The sequence below is a fragment of the Solanum tuberosum genome, unplaced genomic scaffold (genome assembly GCF_000226075.1).
Source record: "Solanum tuberosum cultivar DM 1-3 516 R44 unplaced genomic scaffold, SolTub_3.0 scf00488, whole genome shotgun sequence".
NCBI classification, from domain to species: domain Eukaryota; kingdom Viridiplantae; phylum Streptophyta; class Magnoliopsida; order Solanales; family Solanaceae; genus Solanum; species Solanum tuberosum.
The window spans coordinates 280,028-307,015 of NW_006239411.1; the positions used below are offsets into that span (position 1 = coordinate 280,028).

Sequence of the window (26,988 nt, forward strand, 5' to 3'; positions counted from 1 at the left end):
AAGTGGGCGCCAGAAAACCCTTTTGCCAGCCACGGCAGCAGCAGCTGCACTAGCGGCGCTGGACCCGAGACCACTGCCCAAGGGCAAGCCCTTGTGAAGGGAGAGAGTAAGGCCCACCGATCGAATGTTGAGCATCTTCATGACAGAGATGGCGGCGATGCCAGCGCAATTCCAGCGAGGGTTTCTTCTGAGCTTCTTTCCAGCGCCGGATATGTCAGAAATAGAGACCTCGCCAGGGTGGACGTTGGGGTCAAGGCGGAGAGTGACGAAGTCGCCGATGCCGTCGACAGCGCAGCCAAGGAAGTCGAAACCAGGGCCGAGATTGGCAACGGTGGCTGGAGCAAAGGACTTGACAGAGGTGAAAACGGGTGAGGGCTCACTGCGGGAGTGAGCGGAGAGATTTAATCTGAAGGAGGGATTGGCAGTGCGATTCCGTGAGGAGGAGGAGGAAGAGGTGATGAGCTTCAAATTCAGGGGAGACTGACATAGTACGGCCATTGCAACAACTATTTTGTTGATGCCAGACTGCCAACATCAAAGCTAAAAATTCAATACTCTTAAATTTCTCTCCCACAAGATAAGGTGCTAACATTTGGAAGGTACTCAATCTCCTTCTACTTTATTTACTCATTTCTTATACCTTCAATCTTTCTCTCTCTATATATATACTGGTCCATTAATCTTTGATCAAACCAATTATTTATGGATAGCAAACATTTTAAACAAGAAGACCTGAAATGTTGATTGGTGTCAGGTCCCTATCATCCCGGTGAACAAGTCCAGTCATAACTCCGAAAAGTATGGCTAATGAGCTTGCTAAAGTGCCAGGTATGGTAAATATAGCTTTTTTCCTCAGTTCCCTTTACAAATTTGGAAAACATTCAATGTTAAGGGTCATATAATTGAGAGTAGACGGAAACGAGCTCTACTAACTAACCCTTTGGCAACCCTAAGGGTGTAACAATTTGGTCCATACACGATATTGCATTCTCTCTCTAGGTAACATCATTCATCCGTACTCTTATGGAGTTGTACATCAGTAGCCCAAAACTTAACATCTTAATTGTATTAAGCTACAAACTGATTGGATAATTCTTCAAACACTAGATGTTCTCTACACTATCTGTTGTTACATGATAAAAATAATAATTTGAATGTACAAAAATTCGAAATGAGAAAGGTAATGGAATTAAGGGTTTTCCATTTTCATTCGCTTTCTTTTCAACCTATTTGCAGATATCTCTGCCTTCTCATCCGCATAAGACAAGAACTTTTTAAGCCTTACCGAATGTGATATTCTAGTTCTACTAGTAGAACCATGTGTTAATTCAGGAAAATGTTGTTTGAACTGGTGCAACATCAAGCAGAAATATACAAGCAGAGCAAAACAGCAGGTAACTCCAGAAATGAGGAATAAACCCCAAAAGCTCTTTAATGGAAGCTGCTCTGAATCTGCTGCAGAGCTCTGCCCCCCACAGACTTTTCTGTTTAACCACTTCTTGTGGATCTTCTCTAGCTCTCCATTCTCAGACAATTGCAAGATTGCCGTTGACATGTCAATGGCTAAGGGGGAGTCTCTCGGAAATGCCTATAAATTAATTGGATCAAGGTGTCAGCTTATGTTACATGACTAGCTTTTTGGATAAATCATTTCATTCATTTTTCCACTCATGTCCATGTAATATTACTTAACTAAATAAAAAGTGTTTTAGTAAAATATATGAGTAAGGAAATTCTTACAAATCCCCATCCACTTTTGGTGAACTCTGGGCCAACTTTTTGGAACCCGCAGTAAGTTGATAAAAACAGATCCACATATGGACGTTCATCAACCACAGCAGCAACTCTTCCTTGTTCAAGGGCATCAGCATATTCTTCTGGTGATCCAAGAGGAACAAGCCTAGACTTTGCAATGTTAACTTCTTCAAATAAGTAGTTCTCAGCAAAAGAACCTACCTGGTACCCAATTGCATCATTGCTTGTTACCAATGATTCAATTCCTTGTATAGATGAGGAGAGCTGTTGAACCGTTAGAAACGATGTCAAGCTTGCAGTATAACTCGACGTAATTATCAAGATTACGAATAGCCATATAAGCAGTACAATTCGACCCAATGTGCTCACTGTGTTTTCTCCTGAAATTTTTTTACGACTGATCCATTATGCCAAAAGTTAACACTACAAAATTATCTTGACTTTTGGAAAAAGAGAAACTAGATACTCACTTGGGGCTCCAAAAATAGTTGAGAAACTAAACCTGCAAACGAAACATGACATACAAGGAGATGAGTTCAAAATCCCAAAGAGAAATATGCATATTATGAGGTTGGAACATAAAGGAAACGCAAGAAATCAAATCAAAACACTGCTCTCCGTAGCTTTTTGGATAGGATCCTAGTACTTAAAACAGTAGTATTAACTTCTTCCCAATAAGTACCTAACAGGAAGGCATCAACTCACCATAAAATTGTGACCATCTGCTTCTTGGGTGGGCCACGAAATTCATCATTAAATTTGTGCTCTAGTGTCCACACTACGGTTCCCACAACAAGGCAAAAAACAGCTATAACTCCCCACGTCAGGGGAGTAAATGGCCGCAGGAAAGCCCAAGCAATCGATCTTATCTTCTTCACATGTACCACCACCACTAACCCTGAATCTGCATATGGTTGACTAAAATCCAATATCTTTGTGCGGTTCGTTACAATTGTAATGTCACCCACTGCAGCATCAAACACCTATCATGGAATAAGAAAAAACAATGTTACATTGATTGTTAAAAATGCATAGCGTGAATATACTTGCATTGAAACTCACATTGGCTGTGATCATGTTTACTAACTGACTGTAGCTTGGGTTTTTGTGTCCGTCGCCAAACATGATGAATTTATGTGGCACAGGGTACGGAAGACACTTTAAGGCTGCAAGGAAGACATCTATGCTGTATCCACGGACCACTCCACTTCCTTCTTCTTCTGAAACAAAAGCTTTGTAGCTCACTCTCCTTGGGACTCCAATCCTTAATGGCCTACCATTGTCTGGAAATATCCATCCACGTGGTCTCTTTGTAGTTTTCCCTGGCCATATAACCTGATCCAACAGTTGAGTGGAACTTGACCTGTTTGCTGGTTTGGCATAAAGAGACTCCGGAGGCACAACGGATAGCCCAGAGTAGTTACACCAGTATCCTATTTGCCTCATCAATCCTTTGCCAGCTACATTGAGAACATCAAATGAGGGACGGGGCATGGATCTATCTGGGTTAAATGCAATGGGACCACTTACCCCAGTCATATTGGTCTTTAATATGTTACTAAGCAGTTGGTTACCACCATCAAATATGCTGAGAGCAGCAAGATTCATTGCCTTTCCAGCAAAACTGTTCAAATTGGAATCATTCGAGTAGGTGATTTTGCCTCCATGATCAAAAAACTCTTTGAGTGCATGGGCAATCATCCAAACAGTATCGTAGGCATATAGACCATAAACATTCAAAGCTATGGAGCCATTGCTCAACTTGTTCCACCTTGAATAAAAAGCCCTCTTCTTTGAGGAATCAGGTGTGTGGGAGCGAAGGGTGAGAGCACCTTGTATAGAGGTAGCCACCTTTGGTGAAACTGAAGTTGAATCGAGGGTACTGGAAAGCCAAGAAGTAGCTATCCAAACATATTCACTAGTCATCATGCCAAGGTCGTGGGCAATCTCAAAGACCTTGAGACCTGTTATGGATAATGTATGTAGAACAATAACTCGAGATTCCATTGATGTGACCTTAACCAACTGGTCCACGATCAGGTCACGACTAGATATAGGTTGGGGGGGAAGTATTGCCTTGTATGATATCTTACAGCGCCTCTCAGCAAGTTTATCACCTAGAGCGGTAATACTATTTTTGCCTTGATCATCGTCTGAGAAAATAGCAACGACCTCTCTGTATTGAAAATAACTTATCATGTCTGCTACAGCAGTCATTAGAAAAAGATCGTTGGGAGCTGTCTGAATGAAGTAGGGGTACTGTAGAGGTGATAGTGTTGGGTCCAATGCTGTGAAAGATAGGAGGGGGACATGGAGTTGGTTGACAAGGTGAGAGAGTACATGGGCAATCACAGAACTTTGAGGGCCAATTACAGCTACAGTATCGGTCTCCATGAATTGTAATGCTGATAGATAGATAGATAGATAAAGAAGAGTACTGTGATTGATTGTATGATATCGTATAAAATAAACGAAAGAATTAGAATATTATGAAAAGATACCTCCAATGATCCCTAGGAATCCGCTGTAGTTTGAATCATGCAGGGTGAGAGCAAGTTTTCTTCCACCGAGAAGTGAGGGATCAGAATTGACGTCTTGAACAGCAGCTTCCATGGCGATTTTGGCAACTTTGCCATTTGTGGTGCCAAACGAAAAGATGGCTCCGATTTTCACCTCATCAGTTTCTTCTGAAGATTGTTCAATAAAGCAGAGGAATACAAACACAAACCACTTTAAATTCATGAATATTGAATGAAGGGAACCAAGTGTGAGTAGTTGAAAATGAACTAATTGTGATATATCATATCATGCATGATTGTAAAGAAGAAAGTGAAGTTCAATCCTCAAGTCAAAGAAAGGAAAGCCAAAATGGCCAACCCAGCATTAAAAAGTACTCCTATATAGTATAGTATAGTAGTAGATTATATATGTAGGGAGGTAGGTGGAACTGGAATGGACGGTGGGAGATGGAATGAGAATACTTGAGTATAGAGGAACTTCCCCTTAATTAATAATAGTAACTACCTTGTCATACATACATTCTAAGATTACTCGGTTGGACAACCACTCCACTTTAATTTCCCCCACCCCCCGCATAACAACATAAAGATAAAAACGATGATGTGTTGCTGCTCCCAGCAAATTAAAGCATAAAACATACTGTAAAACAAAACAATGATTTTGTACCATATTTAATATTGATGTTATGTGGAATTGGAAGAAAATAACATTTCTTCCCTTTTACTGTCCCTAAAAAACATATAAAATTTCCTTTCCTTTGCTTTCATTGATTGGTCGAATGAAGAGTATGTATGTACGGTGGTGGACCTAGAAATTTTGTCCAAAATTATATAAGCAAAACGTTTCAAACTTACACTAATCTCTGGTGACAACAATAATACCGAGACACGAAAAATGGAAGCAGAATCAAACGAGGTCTTCTTTTGTTTGCTTTTAACAGCGTTATACAAATATTAGAATTTGTTTATCAACTTTAAATTAAATAATTACGTTTAAGTTTTATTTCAAACTTTGACGAAAGGAAATAAAAAATCAAATTCCTTGAACATTCAATTAGCTTTATTAGATTTTTAAGTTATAAATTTCTAAAAAAATTACTAACTAATAAAATATGAGCTCTTTAAAAAATGATTATAAAGATGAGTGGCTGTAGGGATTCACCATCAGAGAGCTTCCAGCCACAGTAGCTTATTGTGTCAAGGGTGTCTAAAATATTAAATTAACCATTTTAAACAGCATTTTACTTAAATATACGATATAATTTTTCGATAAAGGGTATCCAATTGACACCGCAGCTCCACCCCTGTGTATGTATGGCTTATTTTCTTTTCCTTTACGTGAACCATAAAGTAGTCAAGTCAAACCAAAGGATTTTACTTCCGAGAGACTAAAATTGTTGTTAAAAAATATTCCAAGTATCATGCAAACGGTATTAAACTCCATTTAATGGCACTCCTATGGTATGATCACACCCACTGCCTTCTCTTACATATATATATATATATATATATAAATATTCACTTAGCTACAAGGTAAATAAATAAAAGTTAATTAAAGACAATGATAGGGCACATACTGAGGTGGTAATTACATGATGAGAAAATTTTCACCCTCAATATTATTAATGTATGTACTTTATCATAATTAAATAAATAAGATGAAAACACACCTCAATTAACCACAATTAGGTGACAAAATATTATACAAAAAACACATCTTATATCATCAACAACTTAATATAAACATTGAATATTAATAAATATTTATCTCATTTTAATAATCAAAACATTTAAAGTTTAAATATATAGTAACACATAATATTCATTGTCATCCTATCATAACATTATTGAAAAAGCAAGTTAGTTTAACATTTTTAAAAAGTTATTTTAACATTAGACGTGGATGATAAGATGAGAATAATAATTTTACTTTCTCTACTAATATAAACGGTTGTATTAATTTCTTACTATTTTATTTTTATCTTACTTAGAGTAGTATATACTAGAATTTTTTTATCACGTTAGAGAGTAGAGACACAACCAACAAAGGTGTGTACAACTTCATTAACTTTTTGACACGTAAATAAATTGACCATTTGTCTACTTTAAGCCTATAATAAAATAACAAAAAAGTAAATAATCTTTATAATAAATGTGAACCCCATTAGTAACAATAAATTCCACTAATTAATTATAAATTATAATAAAAAGTGATTATGGATCCCTATTCTATACTTCTTTAGTGCTCATTTATATCAAATAATTTTTTGAATTTTTCTTCTTCAATAAATGTTTTTTCTTCGTCTAAATAAAAAAAACGATCTTGTTGATTCTATTAAATATCTAAATAATATATTTAGGTGTTCAAATTGATCTTACATTTTCTTTTAGCTTGTTGATGTTGAAAAGATTTTTTTTAGTGTTTCAGATCTTGATTCTCTCCTAAATCTAAGTATACTTTAACTTAAATAAATAATTATTTTACGTTTTTAACAAAAATAATACTAAAAAAAAATAGCAACAAACACACAAATTTTTCTTGCTTATTTTATTTCTTCAACTCAATTTAAGGTGTAAATTATTTTCTCTCTCGTTAGTTTTAGCAAATTATTGATTTAACTAGATACAAGACCCGTGCCAACACGAGCCCAATATATAATATTTTTTATTTTAATTTATGTGATATGAATGAAACTTGAAAAGTTATTCAAAATTTTATATGATTTTAAAAAATATTTTAAGTTATTAATTATTGTGATTTATAGGTTTTTAGGCAATTTTGAATATATATTATTTTGTTCTCCAAATTTATGCGTCATAGATATAATTTCAAAAATTAATCATTTTATGTCTTTTAGATATTTTAGATTGTTAATTATTATAATTTGTGGTACCTTTTACGCAATTTTTAAATAATTGTTGTTACTTCTCATGTCCTAATTTATATGGTATTGATATAATTTCGAGAGTCAACCAATTTTCTTTATGTCTTTTAAAATTTTAAGTTGTTAATATTGTGATTTATAATACTTTTTACGTCATTGTCAAATAATATATGTCATTTCCTCTAACCCATTTACGTGTCCCTCATAGAATTTTGACAATCAATCAATTTTATTATATGACTTTTAAATATTTCAACTTATTAATTATTGTGATTTAAAGTATTATTAAAAGGAAAAACAATGCATAATTAATGATCAAATTAATGTGACACAAATGAAATTTGAAGAGTCAGCCAAGTATTGTATATATTATTTTTTTAAAATTAAGTTGTTAATTATTGTGAGTTATAGTACTTTTAACATCATTTTTATAAATAAAAGATGTTTCTTCTTTTATCCTAATTTATGTGGCACAAATAAATTTTAGAGAGTCAATCATTTTTATGTGATTTTTCAATATTTGAATTCAATAATTATAATAATTTATAGTACTTTTTATATGAACTTTAATTAATATATGTTATTTTTTCTATCCTAATTTGTGTGACATTAATAGAATTTTGAGTGTTGATTATTTTTTATATTATTTTTAAATATCAGTAATGAATAATCATATTATCATTTAAATTTTAGCCTTAGTAATGAAATGTGAAATATTAAATTTTAGAGTATTAGTTAATTTTATTCAACATGATCTCAAACACAACAAAAAAGAAAGCCTAAAATAAATGAATACTAAATATTACTGATGGGACGAGTGGGTCTGAGTAAGTCCTAACATCAACAATTTTATGCCTTTGAGGTATTGAAAAAAGACTCAAATTTCAATATATTTATCAATATGTATCAGTGGATTAAGGTACAAAAGAAGGGGCAAATAAAACTTTGAAAAAGTAGTGCAATCAAATGCATTACCAACAAAAGGACACAATGGAAATTAGAGAAAAAAAAAATCATGAAACACACAATTTCAAAGCAAATTGTATAAACAATCACAGCAAAGTATAAAGCGGAATTAATAATAACTTACCAAATTACCCTTAGACTTTTCTATATATATATATATATATATATATAATAAAATAATATATATATTAGTAATAATAAAGTATAGAAATATTAGCCGTGTGTCAAAAAGTTAATGCACACACGTTTTGTGTCTACCCGAGTTTTTTTTTGGTACATTACTGTAATAAACAATTTTCCGAAGTGGAGTATGTTATAAACAAATTAGAGTCTGTGGTGTAATTGGAAGAGACTATTATTGACTTGATCCTATGAGAGGCAACACTCGGAACTGAGAAACCCTCGAATTCAATTTCGCATTTGGCAGAGATGAGAGGGAACAAGTTTTGCTTTGATTTACGGTACCTTCTCGTCGTGGCTGCTCTCGCCTTCATCTACATACAGGTTATCTTCTGGCTTCCTCTCAGATCTATACGAATATAACTATTATTCATTTCATTTCATCTCAGCGATTTTTTTCTGTAATTTAACACAATTTGGTATTTTAGTGCAACTAATTTTCAGTTCAAGTAGAATCTCATATGAAGCTATAGAACAATTTCACCAACGACTATTACTTTCAATCCCGAGCTCCTTGGGGTCAACTATATTAATTCTCTAATGAGGGGTTTGGCATAAAAGAAATGCAAACTTGCACAACCGGTGAATAGCTTAGCTATCAAGGGGATGCAACAATTTATATGTACAAAACTAGCTGCTTTTACCCTATTTGTACAATGTAATATTTCCGCTAAAGAGATTCAGTTGAACCTCCCTTCAACAAACCTAACTAGGCCACTGGTCTCTCTTTTAGGATTTGGCTTGCAATTCCCCTTGGCGAAGATAGAGGCAGTGCTTAGCAAAGAATTGAGATTCACATGTCCAAAAATCTTTGGAGGCTATGCAATTGAAAATTCTTGTAGCTTGTAGGCGATGAAATTAAAAATCCCCCCAATAGATTCTGACGATACTGCACCAACTTATGCATATAACTTACGTTACCATACTTTATTGGTTTGGTTTTAGTATCTCTTTTATCTCTTTATGATGTTTTCAACAAAAGAAAATAGCAACATATGAATTTTAGTCACAAGGGGCTGGCCTAGCGACTGAGAAATTGCTGTGGTGAAATTGGGAACCAAGGTTGGAATCCCAACAGAGGAAAAAGTACAGAAATTCCTTGCATCTGCCTAAGCTTAGTGGACGGAGTTACTTGATATTTGTGTTGCTAGGCGGTAGTAAGTACCTAGTGGATTGGTTGAGGTTCACACAAGGTAGCCTAGATACCACAATTATAAAGAGAAAAGTTTATATTGCTTAGGTAAAGCCATAACTTGTCCACTACCCCAAGCAATCCTTTCTTTGCACGATTAGCTTGTTTTATCTTTACTTTGGCATTTGAGGTTACTTGGTTCTGTTGACATAGGTGTTATGAGAAGAAATTACCTTCCTGGATTACTGTTTGCTTAATGGTGAAGTAGGTATGTTTTAAGTGGTTGTTTTTGCCACATTTCTCAGATGCGGCTTTTCGCGACACAGTCAGAATATGTAGACCGCCTTGCTGCTGCAGTAAGTATCTAGGCTCATCTTTTCATCCTTCCTAAATGAAATCTAAATACCATAGACATATTTCCTGTGTTCTATCGTTTATGTATTTATAATTCATGTCACGTATTATGAACATAACGTTTCTAATAGCTTCATGTTTTGATCAAGCGTTTCGAAAAGCTTCATATATTCCACTTGAAGGTTCCTTCAACAGTTCAAATGTCATTCCGAAAATCCTCTCTTTTCTTCTCAACAGGAGATTGCTTAATCTTCTTTTGCATTTTCTTAGCAGCACACAACTGCATCCTACGTCAATGATGTAGCTAAAGAAAGAAGAAAATAACCTTTAATTGCTAATAATGTGTACAAATCATGTGAATGACACAGATTGAAGCAGAAAATCATTGTACAAGTCAGACCAGATTGCTTATTGACAAGATTAGCCAGCAGCAAGGAAGAGTAGTAGCTCTTGAAGGTGCACTGTGTTCTCCGGTGTAATCTTTTCTTTCTTTTTTGTCCTCTTTCCAACTATGTTAGAAATGGATTTATTTCCTTCATTCGTAATCCTCCATATTGGAAATCGTCTATCTTGAAAATCTTACGTAAGTTTTTGTCCTATTGTATACGAGTGTGGTGAAAAATGGTGTAGATCTGTTTTCTTTTTAAAAAAATATTGTTTTAGTGTTGTATGTTGCAAGATATCTTCCAGGATGAGCAGTGAGGATAGGACCTTGATGCAATGCGGAAACCAAAAGAAACCCTAATCTAAGAACAAGAAAGTAAAAGATAAATAGATAGAACACAAGGATGGAATTAATTGACAATTAAGGTTCTAAGATAACCAAAACCTTCAATTGATGAATCCAAAAAAAACACCTAATCTTTAAGATGAACCTGAAGGGAGTTGAATTCACCTTGCAACTCACCTTTCAAACAAAGGTTCAACAAAAGCTTCACCAAGCTCTCAAATCTCTCAAAGAGAAGAAAACCAATATTCATCAAAATCAAAGTCTATTGAGATAGTATCAGCTATTCATAGTTTAGGCTAATTATTACAAAAACAGCTAAAGTGACATCCCTTGGAAATTGCAAAAATAGCCAAATTGCACTGCCAATCGTGACATGCGGTCATATGTAGCAACTTACGGTTCTGCATGTTGCTGCGTAGGTTGATTCTCAGTCAGGCCTGAATCTGGGCAGTGTCCAGTTCTGATATACAGTCCAAGGTACGGGCCGTAAGTGATTCTGCGGCCCATATGTCGCTTCTGTACCTGCCACATCTGGCTGTTCTTGACTTATGGTTGAGATACAGTCCGTATGTTGAGTCATCGTTCCCTCCTATTTTGTCCTCTAAGGCTATCTTCATGACATGAAATCCCTGGGATGACATCAAAGTATGCTCAAGCACATCTATCTTCATGAATAGTCCTTGTAATGCTTGGAGATCTCGAGCTTGACTCCTTGTAAAATGGCCTTGATGCAACTTGGCTTGCATTATACCTATTCAGTTTCTTCATGTTTCTCTTTCAATGCATTTTTCCTTGTTCTTTCTATGATAATGTAGATCTCAAATAATAAGTTCTGTACCTATCCCAAAAAAACAATGCTTTTTAACTTTTTTATATGAAGGGTAACGGGTAGTTGTACTTCCCTTATCTTCATCTTGCTACATTTTCAGAACAAATGAAGCGTCAGGACCAGGAGTGCCGGCAATTAAGGGCTCTTGTTCAGGATCTTGAAAGTAAGTTGATAAACTCCTCTTTCTTCTTTCAGCTTTTTGTCAAAAAGCCACTGCTTTTAGTCGCAGTAATATGAATATGTATGCCTGCAAAAAATTATATTCATTGTACGTGATAAATAAAGATCTGTTAATGTCAATGTGTCAGTTCATATCATTGAGTTATTAATGTTGTGAGCTCTAAATTCTAATTCTAGTTTAGTCATGCCTACAAGTAATCTTATCTTATCTTATCTCAAAAAAAAAAAAAGTAATCTTATCTTATCAATAAATAAATAAATATATACTCATGCCTACAAGTATTTGAACTTATTTATATATTTGATATTGTTAATTATCTGTTACAGGTAAGGGCATAAAAAAGTTAATCGGAGATGTGCAGGTTTAGATAATTCTCACATCTTCAGTCATACATTTGCTACCACCATCTGTTGACCTCAATTCTGTCAAATGTTTGTTCATCAACTAATTACTACATTTACTAGATGCCAGTGGCAGCTGTAGTTGTTATGGCTTGCAGTCGTGCTGACTACCTGGAGAGGACTATTAAATCCATCTTAAAGTATGCTTTCTATCAAAACAATTTTATTTGCTTCTTATTACATACTAGATGCCTCAGCTGATAAGCCCAGTATTTTCCATTGTTGTCATCAGATACCAAACATCTGTTGCATCAAAATATCCTCTTTTCATATCCCAGGTACCCATTTATTTTCCCTCATAGCCTTCTATTGCATGCTTGTCTTCTTTGTCTTGCTGAACCCACTTTTCGTTCTACTTCCCTTTGGCAGGATGGATCAAATCCTGATGTAAGAAAGCTTGCTTTGAGCTATGATCAGCTGACGTATATGCAGGTACTTTTCCTACCGCTTGAGAAAGGGAAAATGGGATTTATTTGGGGTATATCTATCTGTAAAATTTAATTCAGGCCGGTCCTTACTTGGAGAAAAAGTACAGACTTAAGAATATGAACTCATTGTTCCAATGCTCAATCATCGTCATTCCAATAACAAGATTGTGTACAGGTGAAACAAGTTAGTAGAAAAATTACCAATCAGGAGTTTTTATCTAGTAAAAATGGAAAGGGAAAAGATACATAATCTATATTTGACATGTAAATGTTTTCCTTATCATTTTAACTCTTTTAATACTTCATTCATTCTTTGTGGCCCTTTCCCCCCCTGTAAGACTACACAAGTGGAAGAGGCATGTGTAGTTTGATTTATATTTTCAAGATATATATATATATATATATATATATATATAAAATTTCCTTCTCTCTCTTTGTTTGAGTAGCCATACTGTTTTGTATATAAATTCATCTACTTTTCTATAAGGTTCATAGTTTTATAACATATCAATTGGCTAAATTTTGTTCTGATAAAAGCTTTGCCTTGCATGGGAGATGAATCTAGCTGCTTTATTTTATCGGTTAGCTTTAGGTAGCTGTAGTTACTTTAGTCTGTATCTTTAATCTTTTGCTGATTAGCTGATAACAGTTCTGGCCTCACATTGTTAAGTGTAGTTACAACAATTGCTTCTGTTTGATCTTTGTATCAAACTCTTCTTGGCAGATTTTTATTGACTGTTCTTGATAAAAGACCTTTTTGATTTTTTATCGACAGCACTTGGATTTTGAACCTGTGCATACTGAAAGACCAGGGGAACTGGTTGCATACTACAAGATTGCACGTAAGGATGTTTTTTTGCTTTTTCTCCATCTTTTTCCTTTGCTCATTTTATTTCAACTAGTATTAGTCTTGCATTAGCCAATGGACCACTCTTTCCTTAGGTCATTACAAGTGGGCATTGGATCAGCTGTTTCACAAGCATAATTTTAGCCGTGTTATCATACTAGAAGGTACTGCTGATCTATCTTAATCACTATGTTGCATATTCTCTGCACTTTTTTCTTCTCACAATATCTGTTCCTCTGACATGCAGATGATATGGAAATTGCTGCTGATTTTTTTGACTATTTTGAGGCTGGAGCTACTCTTCTTGACAGAGACAAGTAAGGCATTCTCAAGAATTGTTCACTTCATCCTCGTATCAGGAAAATCTATTTTTTTCCTCTTGTTAGCCAATTAGATACACTCTAGTTTGTAATATTACGTATCTTACCAGATTTTGATATGTCTAGATTCGTCCAAATACATGTATCTAGGATTACAATGGGTCAAAATTAAGTGTAATTTGTTCTAATACATTGTATCCAAGTGGATTCGCATGTATCTGGGATACACAACAAATCTCGCTCTCTCATGTCTCGCTCACACTCTCATATGTATCTGGAATACATAACAAATCTCGCCCACCCCCCCCCCCCCCCCCCCCCCATTCAACCTTTTGGATCATTTTCTTTAAAGAACCAACACAATTGGATCAGATTCAACAGCCACCCATGATCTCTCTCTCCCAGGCACGTGGTAGGAGAAAATCTGATGGTAGTGAGGGGGATCAATTTTTATTTTGATTATATAACATTCTTAGCAAAAGGACTAAAAACTTCTCCTTACATAAACTGGTGACCAAATACGCTAAGTGGGATAGTGAACCAACAAAAATGGGACTTGGCCTAAAACATGGGGATGACAGGTTGCAAAATGCCTATTCTCAATGTCCCAAGTATAACATTTTTTACATCCTTGTGGTGAACATCCCAGGTCGATTATGGCTATTTCTTCTTGGAATGACAATGGACAAAGGCAGTTCGTCCAAGATCCTGGTAAGTTAAATCCTTCTTCCTCCTTTGGGAATGGTGGTTATGAGTTTTCTTTTGAACTCTTTTCCTGTTTCACTTGAAATGTTTATTGGTTAATTCAATCAAGAAACATAAGTACACTGCTTAGAGCAGATGGTTTCTTGTTTCTGTTCTGTTTGAATGGTTATACTTCCATTTTGTTTCTGATTCCTTGGAAAAGCCTAAAACAGCAGCAGGGATTTGATGTTGGGTACTTTATTTTTGGTGTATTTCTGCAGTTTTTTCTTTCTTCCTTTTCCATGACTGGTTCCTGGATTTGTCTGCCACATGCCTCTCTTTCTGTGACTGGTTCCTGAATTCCTGGCATCGTCTTTCTCCTAGATCACCCATATCCTTTTAATCATCAACTTGAGCTTGAATAATTTTACTCATGCTAATATAAGTGTCAGGATGAAGCACTGGGCTGCAAACTCTTTCTTTGTCTACAAAGCTGTCACCTATTTATTGTGGTTGTCTAAAGATTCTCCGCTCACTTAAGGATATTGGATAAGATTGATAGTGTGAGAATTGAATGAATTTTAACTTCTCCTCTTTTTGTTCTGGATTCTGTGTACCAATGAAAAAGGGAAAAGTTGAAAAATTGGTTCGTCGGAGTGTTTGACAAAGTTCAAGAGATTATCATTGATAGTGCATCAGGAAGATGCCAAATTACAAAAGGTGTGACCAGTTAGCTCCAGTACAGAAGGGCAAAAAAGCATTTCAGCACTAGTACAAGTAGCCTAAGCTAAAGCTAAGGAGCTAACAAAATCCAAAAACATGTTGACACTATTAACAGGTGGTAGAGAATTCCAACCGAACAAATTAACTAATCATTTAGTCTTCAGAGAGTGGGTAGGAGTTGATATTCCATCAAAGCATCTGCGATTCCTTTCATTCCAGATAACCAAAAATGACTGCTGGGATCATCCTCCAGTTTTCTTGATGACTTTTTGTCAACTCTCCAAGAGATCCAGGCTCCAGCTGATGTAGGACTTCTTTATCAACCTGGGTATACTCCTGGAAATGCCATACAGAGAGAAGAAAAAGTTCCAAATATCAGTTGTGATGGGGCAGTGCAAAAACAGATGGCTAACACTCTCAAGATTCTGTTTGCATAAGTAACATCTATTTACTAGAGTAATTTTCTTTCTGCTAAGATTATCTAGTGTCAAGCAAGCATTATTAAGAGCTGTCCAGGCTAGACATGTAACTTTGAGTGGTAGCCTGGTCCTCCGATCATGCTTCCAAGGCCAATCCTCCAGAATTTCCCCTGTCAACACATTAGATCATACCTTTCCTTGACTGTGTATTCCCCCTCTTTAGATGTACCCCAAATGATTATTTCTAAGATTGTCATCAGAGAAATCTATGTTTCTCTTTTCGTGACTCCTTTCTAGGAGTGCGAGCTTCAATTGAATATTTTGGACTGTCAAAGACGAAAGAAAAACAATTTTTTTACCCATTCATGTCATTGTTGAGCTGATCAAAAGTGTATCGTCCATGGAGGTTAATCCCATTGTTCTGCTCGATGTTGTGGAATATATTGATATTATTTAGGTGGTTTTTTAGCAAAGTAAACAGCGGTTCACTTTTCTAATCTCACTGAAATGCTTTGTGTATCTTATACTGCAGATGCTCTTTACCGCTCAGACTTTTTTCCTGGTCTTGGATGGATGCTTTCAAAATCAACTTGGTCCGAACTATCTCCAAAGTGGCCAAAGGCATATCCTTTCCAATTGATGTGCTTATTTCTTGCATAAATTGACTGCCTTTGGAACCTTCAAAATTTTTCTTTGACCTTACTTTTACTTACTGGGATGACTGGCTAAGGCTGAAAGAAAATCACAGAGGTCGACAATTTATTCACCCAGAAGTTTGCAGAACGTACAATTTTGGTGAGCATGTATGTGTATAAAAATCCTCCTTTAAATCAGTGCTAGATGGTTTGGCTCATTAAATGTAGTTGAACTTGAATCTTTGTCCTCAATGGAGTGATATTGCTGTTTTTACTCATTTAGATACGTCTCAAGAGAAAAAATGTTTCTCATTCCTTCTAGAGCTGTTTACCTTCTGAAACAGATACTGATAAGTGATAACTATGGAAAATTTATCAATTTCTACCATCTTAACAAAGAAGTGGGTATTCCTATAGCAAGCCCCAACTTGTTTGGAAGGCTTGAGCAAGATTTAGATAAAGCCAGGGAGTTGCAATGGATTCAAGGTTTTGAAATTGGCAAGTCTCACCTACTATATGTAGACGACACTTAGATTTTTTTTATCAAATAAAAGTTTTCATTAATAATAACAAGGCCATCTTGGCCATATACAAATGCGATACCAAAAAGAGGAGAAACATACAAAATATGGTTCTCTCCAAAAGACTCCCAATCCTCTATACAAACCGGAACTACATGGGTGCATCAAAAGAAAATAAATGATCGGAGACTACTTCTCAGTTGAGCAAACCTCATCTCCACCCCTTCAAAGGCTCTTCTATTTCTCTCTTTCCAAATGACCCACATTAAAGCAAGAGGGTAACATTCCAAGCCTAGTGCATTCTTCTCCTAGCTCCACTCTTCCAGCTGAACATCAACTCCTTTACAGATATTGGCATTACCCAGGAAACTCCAAACCATCTAAGATATCCTCCCATAACTTCGTAGCTAATTTGCAATGTAATAAAATATGGTCCAAGTCCTCACCCATCTCCTTACAATGGAAACGCCAGCTCAAGCAGACAACCTTTCATCTCCTAAGATTCTCCACCATCAAAATCACTACTCTCGTAGCTAAAATTCTATTCAGTTGCCTTAGGAATCCAAACCGATATTTTTGAATTTGGCACTTTGATCTTCTGTTGAGCAAAAGTGTTACATTTGAATTTGGCACTTCAAATTTTTGAAGCTCTTTCTGGCCTCCACATCAACATGTTAAAGAACATTATCTACCTTGTCAATGAAGTGCAAAATCTGGATTTGTTGGCTGGAATACATTACTGTGTGATAGTTCCTTCCCAACAACCCGTCTCGTATTACCTTTGGTTGCTAAACACAGATCTGACAAAATTTGGAATGGAATGGTGGAGAAATTTGAAAAGAAGTTAGCTACATGGCAAATGCAGTATTTATCAATGGGTGGTAGGCTCACTCTCATATTTTTTGATGTCAAGGGAAACCCGCAGTCGCTACCCTTTCGGTGCATACAGGGTAAAACCCTGCTCCTATGCAATAGCTCGCAAATGACACAGGAGAGGTAACCCACACTAGGCATGCCCGGTGCAACGAGCTCGACCCAGCTGGCAAGGGGTTTCGAACTTGAGACCTCTAGCATGGAAGTCCCAAGCCCAAACCACTGGGCCACTCCGAAGGGTCGGGTGGTAGGCTCACTCTCATATTTTTTGATGTCAAGGGAAACCCGCAGTCGCTACCCTTGCGGTGCATACAGGGTAAAACCCTGCTCCTATGCAATAGCTCGCAAATGACACAGGAGAGGTAACCCACACTAGGCATGCCCGGTGCAACGAGCTCGACCCAGCTGGCAAGGGGTTTCGAACTTGAGACCTCTAGCATGGAAGTCCCAAGCCCAAACCACTGGGCCACTCCGAAGGGTCGGGTGGTAGGCTCACTCTCATCAATAACACCCTTGATTGATTCCTATATACATAAATGTCACTATTCCCTATCCCCTCAAGGATTCAAAAGAAGCTGGACGGAATTAGAAGGAGCTTTCTGTGGGAAGGTAACATCACTGCTCATAAGTTTCATCTGGTAAAATGGGAGAAAGTAACTCTGCCTAAATCACTGGGAGACTTGGGCATCAGGAACCTTACTCTTCAGAACAGGTGTTTACTCTTGAAATGGCTATGGAGGTATGAAGAGGAGGATTAGCTAACCTGGAAAAGAGTGGTGAATGCCAAACATGGGATACACAGTAACTGGTGCACAAAGGTTTCCAGTGCTCCACATAGGGTAGGCCCTTGGAAGAACATTATCAACCTTTGGGGCAAGTTCAGCCAGGACAACAGATATCAAGTTAGTAATGGGGCAAAAGTTAAATTTTGGAAAGATAGATGGTTAGGCTCTTCAACCTTGCTATCTGACTTCCCTAACATTTATCAAATTGTTAGAAGACCTGATGCTACCGTCTCTCAGAATATAGAAGCCAATCCTTGAAATCCAATTTTCAGGGGGAATGTGAATGACTGGGAAATGGGTGAAATGCTTGGCTTCCTAGGCAGATTGGGAAACTGTATGGTCAGTGAGCAAGTGAGCAACTTTCAGACATGTTCATCTGGGGAACAAGTCCATTGGGAGTTTATACTGTCAAGACTCAAGACAGATGACCTACACAACATCAGTCAAAACTGCCCCCTAAAGTCATCTGCTACAGTTGGACTGCTCTAAATGAAGCCCGCCTCACTCAAGATAAGTTGTGCAGAAGGTCCTTTGACATAGTTCATAAATGCTCTATGTGCCATCAGCACATTGAAACAAATAAACACCTTTTCCTCCTTTGTGCAGTTGCTTCAGACATCTGGATGATGCTTTTTTTTCTTTTCTATGTTTGGACTCAGCTGGGTGTTACCAGAAAGCATCAAAGATGCCTGCAGCAGCTGGAGTTAATGAAAAATTGGTAAATCCATCAGGAAAATCTGGAGAATGATTACTGGGTGAATTTTTTTGGACCTTTAGGACAGAGGAACAGAAGGTGTTTTGATGGTTTAGCAACTCCAAACTACTCCCTGAAAGCTAAATGTTTAATATCTTTAAGTATTGGAGCATTTTCCCCCCTATTAGCTCTTTTGTGTCTTTGTTGGATTTCGTTATCTCCCTATAGCATAGGACTTTTGTAATCTACTCTTGTAACTGCACCTGTACAGTGCTTTTGTGCATCTTTTTGATGCTTTTAATTTTAATCCTTACTTCATCGAAAAAACTTTTCCTTGAACTTTGTCAATAATCTTTTATTATTTACAGGGTTCTAGTTTGGGGCAATTTTTTAAGCAGTATCTTGAGCCAATTAAGCTAAATGATGTCCAGGCATGTTACTAACTCCCTTGTGTATTTGTTGCCATCTCCCCTTTTTTCTTGTCTACTCAATTCTTTCCATTTGTACGACATGTATTCTACCTGGAATTTTGTTTGAAGGTTGATTGGAAGTCAATGGACCTAAGTTACCTTTTGGAGGTAATGACTTGAGGATTATTATGTGGTGAAGATTAAAGAACTTAGGAACGTATGTAACTTGTAGTTTCATGTTCTCAGGACAACTATGTGAAACACTTTGGCGACTTGGTTAAAAAGGCTAAGCCCATCCACGGAGCTGATGCTGTTTTGAAAGCATTTAACATAGATGGTGATGTGCGTATTCAGTACAGAGACCAACTAGACTTTGAAGCTATCGCTCGACAGTTTGGCATTTTTGAAGAATGGAAGGTAATGCATATATGACCCCTTCTATTTCATATAAAATTGATTATGACCTGAGATTTGATCATATCTGTTTGAGTGGGTTCTTTTGATGCAGTTATTGCATATGTTGGGTATGACTAATGACTGTGCATTGCATATTGGGCATCTATTTTACTTAACTTTGAAATAGACTATTGAGGAGTTCAAAATTCATGCCTGATTTTATACTTTTAGCTCTTGGAGATTTACTGTTTCACTGTCATATGATTTTTTAATAATTTATTTGGATATAGCATGGATATGAATAGTTGCTGTTTGCTGGTATAGTTTTGCAACACAAAAGAAAAATGCAGGTGCCTTAGGATTAGAGTGAGCAATCAGAATCCAATTCCACAACTCATCTCCTTCTAGGACTGAGGTGCAAAGGGAGGTGAAATTGAAATGCATGCTTTCCTTCTCCCTTTTCACTTGTAGGCATCTATGGGCTTGGGGCAGTCAACTTTGTGCGTCTGGGCTTGAACAAAAACTGAGCTTGCCAATGGGCAAGACTTGAATAGTATTAATTGCCTGTGGACTGGCCGTTCTGGCCTCATATATTTATTATTAATATTCATATTTTTTAATATTGAAATTATATTGTAATATATTTGTTCTGGAATATATACCTACATGTATAGAATTAGCAGAAATGAAATAGGAGGTGATTTATCAAAAAAGTAGATGAATTTATTGCCATTTACTTGTTTTATTTGTGGCTTTGGTTACTTGGTCAATTTGATTACTTAATTCTTAAAGAAATGCAAACTAAGTTGCTTTTTGATAAATAAAGTTAGATTATATTTAATGTTGTGTTTATAAATTTTAAAGATCAATTCTTATAAGGTCCAGTTGTTGCTCATGGTCAGTCCTACTCTGCTATTAGTTGTCATGTTTCTCTCCACTACCATTTTTTTCCGTTTTGTTACTGCTTTGATTTGGTGAGCCAAGGGTCTTTTGAAAGCAGCCTCTCTACCTCGGAGTACCCTCCACAGACCCCTGGGTATGTTGTTGTTGGTGTTGGTGGTAAGTCCTACTGTGGGGAAAGGGTGCTCATGGAATTGAAATAGGCCATGATGGGATGCAACATGCAAGTGAAACACGGGTTAGGGTAATCTGTATTTAATATGGATTATTGACTGGCCCCATGTCGGTTCTTACCCCGGACTATGGACAGGTCTACTCACTCTAGCTGCGAGCCTGTGATGGATTTGTCCTCTGTCATGGACTCATGGTTCTTATGCTTTCTGTAAAACTTGCATTAACTATTCATTTCATCAGGATGGTGTACCACGGGCAGCATATAAAGGGATAGTAGTTTTCCGGTTTCAAACATCTAGACGTGTGTTCCTTGTTGCCCCTGATTCTCTTCGACAACTTGGAGTTGAAGATACTTAGCGAAGATATGATTGGTAAGTTTATGCCTTAATAAGCAAAACTATTGAGTATTCTATATGCACCACTTTAGTAGTTTTTGCATAGAATTTTTTTTATTCAACATCATCAAGGAAAATACTCATTTTAGAAGGCTCGTGAAAATAAAAAAGAGAAAAACAGACTTGCATAACTGTTATCTAAACAAACCGATGACCTAATGCATTCACTTCCTATGACCAGTTCTGTTTACAAGGTAAACACATGCATTCTCTTCTTCTTTTTTCCCTTGCTCTCATGAACCGCACAATCCTTTTCCATGCCTGTACTTGTGTGTCTGACCCTCTCTACATAGACTCCACCTTAGGGTACATGTGTTTCGTCCACTGTAAGGTGGAGTATAGGAACAGTTTAGCATATAAGCAACATGCATCACTTTATCTCACCTTTTCATATGCTGAGTTAAGGCATATTAGACTACAACAGGGTTCCGCTTTACTCCCTCCAGCCCATTTGTATGAGTTTATAGTTAGTTACTGCATAAGAAAATATTAACATCATTTTGAAAACATCTATTTGATAAAATTAAATGGATTCAAGTTCCTGGTATCTCCTTAACTCCCATATTGTTTAACCAACTTCTTTTTGTGGATTTTTTGAACTCAATATTTAGATATCACAAGCTTTGTAACTTTCAAATTCCCTCAAATGAGAATAATGTAAGAATGTATTTGCAAACCTTAGTAAAAACCACTTATGTAACAAATAGCCTCAAATGTTTTGAGGCACACCTGGTTGGAATAGGGCATAGTAGCTCTTGTTGTAAAATAATAAGAGTCATATAAATGGATGATATATTATTGTGAAGATAGTGATAAAGTCTGTCACTCACTGATGTGTATTTTTCTTTCTACTCAATTCAACAGGAGCCTGAGCAACAATTTAGACTTATTTGGTAGGATACATTGGAAAGAGCTGACACGAAAAGTATGACTACCAGTAGCTACATGCAACATTTTAATGTTAATGGAAGGAACCCACTGCTTATTGTTGGAATGGATGAATCATCACCACATCCTATTATTCAAGTTTTACAAACATAAAGAGGAAATGTAGCCCTATAAACACAATGTTTTTGTTTCTAAGAAGGAACGTTACGATTTTGAGCAACTTTGAAGAAATGTGAGCACTGACGTTTTAGTTTTGAGATTTAACCTTAAAATCACATTATAAGTACTCAAACGTGATTTATTTATGTCCGAGGCACCCTTTCTATACATTATGATTGAAGAGTGGGGGAAACATGCTCGAAATGGTTCAATATACATTATCGTGTTTTATAGCAGGCATGACAGTAAGAACAAATTATTTGTGGACTGGACTCGAGAGATGAGACTCGGCTCAATCAACTTTATTATTAAATAAATAATAAATAAACAGAGAGCTCACACATCTTTATTATATAAGAAGTGTATTCACTTTATTTCGCAGTACCTTATCAAATTTATACTCCCATTGTCTTAATCTATGTGATAATATGTTTTTTTTTTTTTATAAGTTTTACTTTTCTATAATTAGAAATAACTTTAGCTTTAGAATTATTTTTTAACGAATTTTTGACTAAAAGAAGATATTATTAAAATCAATTCACCAAAATAATACTTTTTTTTTGAAATTTTACAAAATTAGTATAAACATATTTCTTAGTAACGTTTTAGGTTATATTTTATTCAAAAAATTTAATGGCAAAAAGACAAAAATCTGACGGAGTAAATAGACATAAAACGTTACTGTCAGTAAAGTTCTATAATTCGTTACTGTGAAACATGTTTTACAGCTAAAAGGTCACTCTCAATAACGGTGTGAAGCACGTTTTACAGCTAAAAGGTCACTCTTAATAACGTTCTCTGAAATGGCTGAAAATTGAAATTCAATATTACACCTACCTCATTCAACTTTATGCAACTTTCCACTACTAAAATGGATATATTTTTTTTTTTTTGCGTATACGTTTACTTGAAATATACTTTTCACAACGCTTTTTTCAACAAAAGGAAAAAAGAAAGTGAAGAGGGCTTTTTACCAATGGCAATTTTTGTTCTTCTCAACAAAAATTATTCACAACACAGTCAACATTCTATTTTAATAAGCCTCAATTAATAAGATCAGCCTAATCGAAATGTAAAATCAAGGCATAACAAGTGCCTAAAATCAATCATAACAAGTGCCTAGAAACATAACTCTATTGAATAAATGTTTGTGCATTGAAATCGATGCAACTAAAACTTCGTAAAAAATAATTCAAATTTACTCTCGTTTTCCGTTTGTACTTCCTCTGTTAAAAAAAGAATGACTTTTTTTTTTAATTCATTTAAAAAAGATGATTTTTTTTCTTTTTTTGGTAATATTTTAATTTCAATTTTCTACGTGACATGTTTAAGACCACAAGATTAAAGGACAATTTAATACATTTGACATAACTTTAATTTAGGACCACAAGATTTAAAAGTCTTCTTTATTTTCTGAAATCCCATGTCAAGTCAAACTAAACCACTCTTTTTGAAACGGAGGGAGTATTATTTATGTATGAAAAGAGAAGAAACGAGAAAATCATATATATTTCAAGTAAATAGATGAACAAAAAATATATATCCATTGTTTTTAGCTATTTCAAAGAAAAGTTACTGTGAGTGATGTTTTAGCTATAAAACGTGCTCAGAGTAACAAATTATAAAACGGTATGTCTGTTTACTCCGTCATTTTTTTGTTATTGATTTTTTAAAAATAAATATAACCCAAAACATTATTGCAAAATGCATTTATACTATGTAAAAATTTAAAAATATATATTATTTTTGATAAATAGATTTTAATAATGGTTTATTTTAATAATAAAAAGTTCATCAAATTAAGTAGGTTAGGAAAGAGGGAGCACTAGTTTATTTTGATGATGGGTTATAAGAAGCTAGGTACTCAAAGTATTATATTTTTATAGTAAGTAGGTATTAGTTGAAGGTGGCAAAAGAGAAAGAGAAGTGGGCGGGCAGGTTGACACGTAATAGGCAGGTGTCGTGCAGGTGGAGCTGCTTCACTCAATATATAAGAGAAAGACGCCATGCTCTCTTTATCTCATCAACTAACTAATATTGTGTAGGTGGGATGTTGCCCTTAATTTGTTGCAGTTTTATTGTTTCCGTTTAATTAATTTTGACAATGGATCCGATCCATTGCAGGTATGGCTGATGTAAGAGGAAGTTGTGGTACATGCAATGAAAGGTGTGGTTGTCCTTCTCCATGCCCCGGCGGAATCTCTTGCAGGTACATATTGTTGATGCTAAAATTTGAGAGTGCCATCATCAATATAATTAATTAATTAGTAAGGATTTATGCAGGTGCGCATCGTCGGATGCAAGCATGGAGCACAAGAGATGCTCATGTGGAGAGCACTGTGGGTGCAATCCTTGCACATGTCCAAAGAGTGAAGCCGCTACTGGAAAGGCCAACTGCAAGTGCGGTCCTGGCTGCGCCTGTCCCACCTGTGCCGCTTAAACTTAATTACTAATTACTCCCTAGCTATTACGTACCTGCATGCATCATATACGTCATATATATGCTTACCTTTCCTAAATTAATTATTAGGACTATATCCTCTCTCTCATCCATTTTAAATAAATCAGTATCGTTTTTTTGTCATGTTCATGTATGTAGATATGAAGTTCCATCGATTGGCAATTTATTATGAATGAATATGCAATAAGTAATAAGCCATTCATGGCAAAATTGAAGTTGTTGGTACATATAATTAGACTTTGGAGATGCAACAAGACACTCTCTCTCTATATATATAGTATTAGATTATATTTGCACGTAGAGTCGTAGACAAAACCATGCAACATAACTTGATGGAAAATTGTCCGGTCAACCCTACACTCGCTGGGACAGCAAATTGAGCTCAAAACTCTCTTTTCTCCAAATTATTGAGTAATAATTATGAGATGCTACAGAGTTAAGAAATTATTATGTATGTATTTCCAAATTAGTTCATTTATCATTAACCATCTAATAAGGTGGGTCATCAAACTCATAATATATACACATTAAAACCTCACTCACTAAATTCATACTGATGGGAATATAAAATATTATTATTTTGTAGATGTATTATTTAATTGATAAATTATTTATTAATTTATAGAGTGTTTTGACATCACAAAATTCGTTCGGGATGAGATCTCAAACATTTTAAATGAACTCACTTGTGAAAATGTTATTTGTCATTATTAATGATCTCGGTTACTGCAAATTTGTTCGGGATGAGATTTCAAATGCAAATTTGTTCGGGATGAGATTTCAAATGAATTTACTTGTGAAAATGTCATTCATATATACAACTACCTTTCATCATAAGTCTTCCTCTAGCCTATAGATTCACTCATTTCCATTAAAAATCCAAGGAAGGAAGGAGTCCTTCCAGATTGCCTTTGTGCAGAGTAGTTAAAAAAAATGGTTAGAAACGAGTGACATGTGTGAGTATCGTACAATAACAAAAATAGTATAAATTTAAACAAGATTTAATTTTTAATATATTAAGATTTGGTCAAGATTTTAGAAAATAATAGTGTTCTTAATCATAGATGGCAACACACTAGTACATTTTGATTCTTGCATTGCCAGCAGTCCCACAATGGAATTGTGTGCTTACATTTGCCCAAGAAAACAAGCTATGATCATAGTATTGATTCCCAATCAAACTATTGTATTTATTAGTTGAGGAATGTTTACTATGCTTTATCTAACATAATATTGTTTCTTTCTTGTTGTTCCTTTGTTGCTTTCAAGAGTGAAAGAAACAAAGAAACGATTTATCCCTAGCACACATCAATTACATCCCTCTAGCAAGGAAGTAATATTTGTGATTGTACAATTGATAATATATTTACCAGTCTAATACTACTATTATTTTATTAACATCAGAATGCACAAAAACTGGGCTCATGCTCAAATAAAACCGACCAAGCATAGTTAGGAGTTAATATATTTGTGTGAAGTGTCCGTCTGTCGAGTTATGTTGTTTCACGTTGGAGTAGGACAGATGGATCATTGTTGTATAACACTGAAATTTTGTGAAAATCATTTATACTAGACTAGCAGTGGCGGCTCAAGTTAATTAGTGGCCTAAAGCCAAAAATAAGTTGGAGGCCTAAATTTTAATTATTTTTTTATATCTGAGATTCAAGTTATTTCTTTCTTTTTAATAAAAGAAGTCTTATTTTTTATGATCTTAAACTAAAGATATATATATACCAAAATATTTTTTAATCTTGTGATCTTAAACATATCATGTGGAAGTTAAATTTAAAAATTGATCCATAAAAAAGAAACATTCTTTAATGTTTCAAAACAAATTAAAACATTCTTATTTTTTTTGGTTAAAAAAAGTTTAAAATAATTTTATTATTACTAAAAAATTAGGCCCTTCGATTTTGGGGGCCTAAGGCATATGCCTCATCTAGAGCTGTCAAAACGGGCCAGCCCAACCCTACCCTGCCCAAGCCTCACGGGCCAAAGAATTTGATGGGCGGGGGCGTGCCGGGCCTTCATTTCAAAGGGCTGTAAAATGGTCAACCTGGCCCAACCCCAGAAGGGTCAAGGGCTGAGGCGGGCCGGTCCTTTTTTTTATATGTCAAATCAATGTCACAAACAGTAACATTGTTTCAATAATTCTAAATAAAATCTTAGCAATAAATATTTAAAGAAAAAAATAATAATCTCTTAAGTAAATAATATCTGAAAAACAAACTAGTAAACTAAAGAACACTTCTGACTAAAACTTTAGTTAGCAATACATAATTACTTAAAGTATTTTGTTAAATGAAATCAAGAAACTAATTAATTGTTCAAGCCATAAAATATT

At 35.4% G+C, this 26,988-nt stretch overlaps 4 protein-coding genes across 5 annotated transcripts in view; 2 read left to right on the forward strand and 2 right to left on the reverse strand.

The window, feature by feature from the left end:
• LOC102602692 (homoserine kinase-like) overlaps positions 1-646 on the reverse strand; it is a 2,308-nt gene extending 1,662 nt beyond the window's left edge. The window contains exon 1 of the mRNA XM_015303905.1: positions 19-646. Within this exon, the coding sequence (XP_015159391.1) occupies positions 19-498 (480 nt within the window). The 5' untranslated portion in view covers positions 499-646. The remainder of the gene's footprint in view (positions 1-18) is intronic.
• A 257-nt stretch (positions 647-903) lies between these two features.
• Positions 904-4,612, reverse strand: LOC102603028 (glutamate receptor 3.2-like). The gene is made up of 6 exons (XM_006364307.2): positions 4,257-4,612; positions 2,818-4,160; positions 2,461-2,738; positions 2,226-2,257; positions 1,741-2,135; positions 904-1,588 (listed from the first exon to the last, which is right to left on the reverse strand). Exons 1-6 carry the CDS (start codon positions 4,495-4,497, stop codon positions 1,190-1,192), a joined length of 2,688 nt encoding a protein of 895 aa, XP_006364369.1. The 5' UTR covers positions 4,498-4,612; the 3' UTR covers positions 904-1,189.
• Positions 4,613-8,432: 3,820 nt separating this feature from the next.
• Positions 8,433-22,376, forward strand: LOC102596963 (alpha-1,3-mannosyl-glycoprotein 2-beta-N-acetylglucosaminyltransferase). Of its 2 annotated transcripts, XM_006364289.2 has the most exons (19): positions 8,433-8,629; positions 9,743-9,793; positions 10,160-10,247; positions 11,451-11,513; positions 11,858-11,892; positions 11,996-12,072; positions 12,165-12,210; positions 12,302-12,364; positions 13,136-13,202; positions 13,303-13,371; positions 13,455-13,524; positions 14,177-14,238; positions 15,886-15,976; positions 16,063-16,156; positions 19,230-19,292; positions 19,401-19,439; positions 19,518-19,688; positions 20,982-21,112; positions 22,001-22,376. In XM_006364289.2, exons 1-18 carry the CDS (start codon positions 8,555-8,557, stop codon positions 21,096-21,098), a joined length of 1,341 nt encoding a protein of 446 aa, XP_006364351.1. In that variant the 5' UTR covers positions 8,433-8,554; the 3' UTR covers positions 21,099-21,112; positions 22,001-22,376. The 2 variants fall into 2 exon arrangements, with proteins under 2 accessions (XP_006364351.1, XP_006364353.1); XM_006364291.2 differs by lacking the exons at positions 8,433-8,629; positions 9,743-9,793 and having other exon boundaries at positions 10,179-10,266.
• Positions 22,377-24,286: 1,910 nt separating this feature from the next.
• LOC102597714 (metallothionein-like protein 4B) lies at positions 24,287-24,743 on the forward strand. Its single transcript, XM_015303896.1, has 2 exons — positions 24,287-24,392; positions 24,467-24,743. Exons 1-2 carry the CDS (start codon positions 24,310-24,312, stop codon positions 24,621-24,623), a joined length of 240 nt encoding a protein of 79 aa, XP_015159382.1. The 5' UTR covers positions 24,287-24,309; the 3' UTR covers positions 24,624-24,743.
• Positions 24,744-26,988: the final 2,245 nt, after the last annotated feature.

Excerpts from the sequence above, each read along its gene's own strand:
- LOC102603028 (XM_006364307.2), bottom strand. The coding sequence starts at position 4,497 with ATGAATTTAAAGTGGTTTGTGTTTGTATTCCTCTGCTTTATTGAACAA. Across the intron at positions 2,258-2,460 it reads CAGATGGTCACAATTTTATG|GTTTAGTTTCTCAACTATTT; the intron begins GTGAGTTGATGC and ends TTTCGTTTGCAG. Across the intron at positions 2,136-2,225 it reads AACTATTTTTGGAGCCCCAA|GAGAAAACACAGTGAGCACA; the intron begins GTGAGTATCTAG and ends AAAAAATTTCAG.
- LOC102596963 (XM_006364289.2), top strand. The coding sequence starts at position 8,555 with ATGAGAGGGAACAAGTTTTGCTTTGATTTACGGTACCTTCTCGTCGTG. Across the intron at positions 11,893-11,995 it reads AGTTAATCGGAGATGTGCAG|ATGCCAGTGGCAGCTGTAGT; the intron begins GTTTAGATAATT and ends TACATTTACTAG. Across the intron at positions 13,525-14,176 it reads ACTCTTCTTGACAGAGACAA|GTCGATTATGGCTATTTCTT; the intron begins GTAAGGCATTCT and ends TGAACATCCCAG.
- LOC102597714 (XM_015303896.1), top strand. The coding sequence starts at position 24,310 with ATGGCTGATGTAAGAGGAAGTTGTGGTACATGCAATGAAAGGTGTGGT. Across the intron at positions 24,393-24,466 it reads CCCGGCGGAATCTCTTGCAG|GTGCGCATCGTCGGATGCAA; the intron begins GTACATATTGTT and ends GGATTTATGCAG.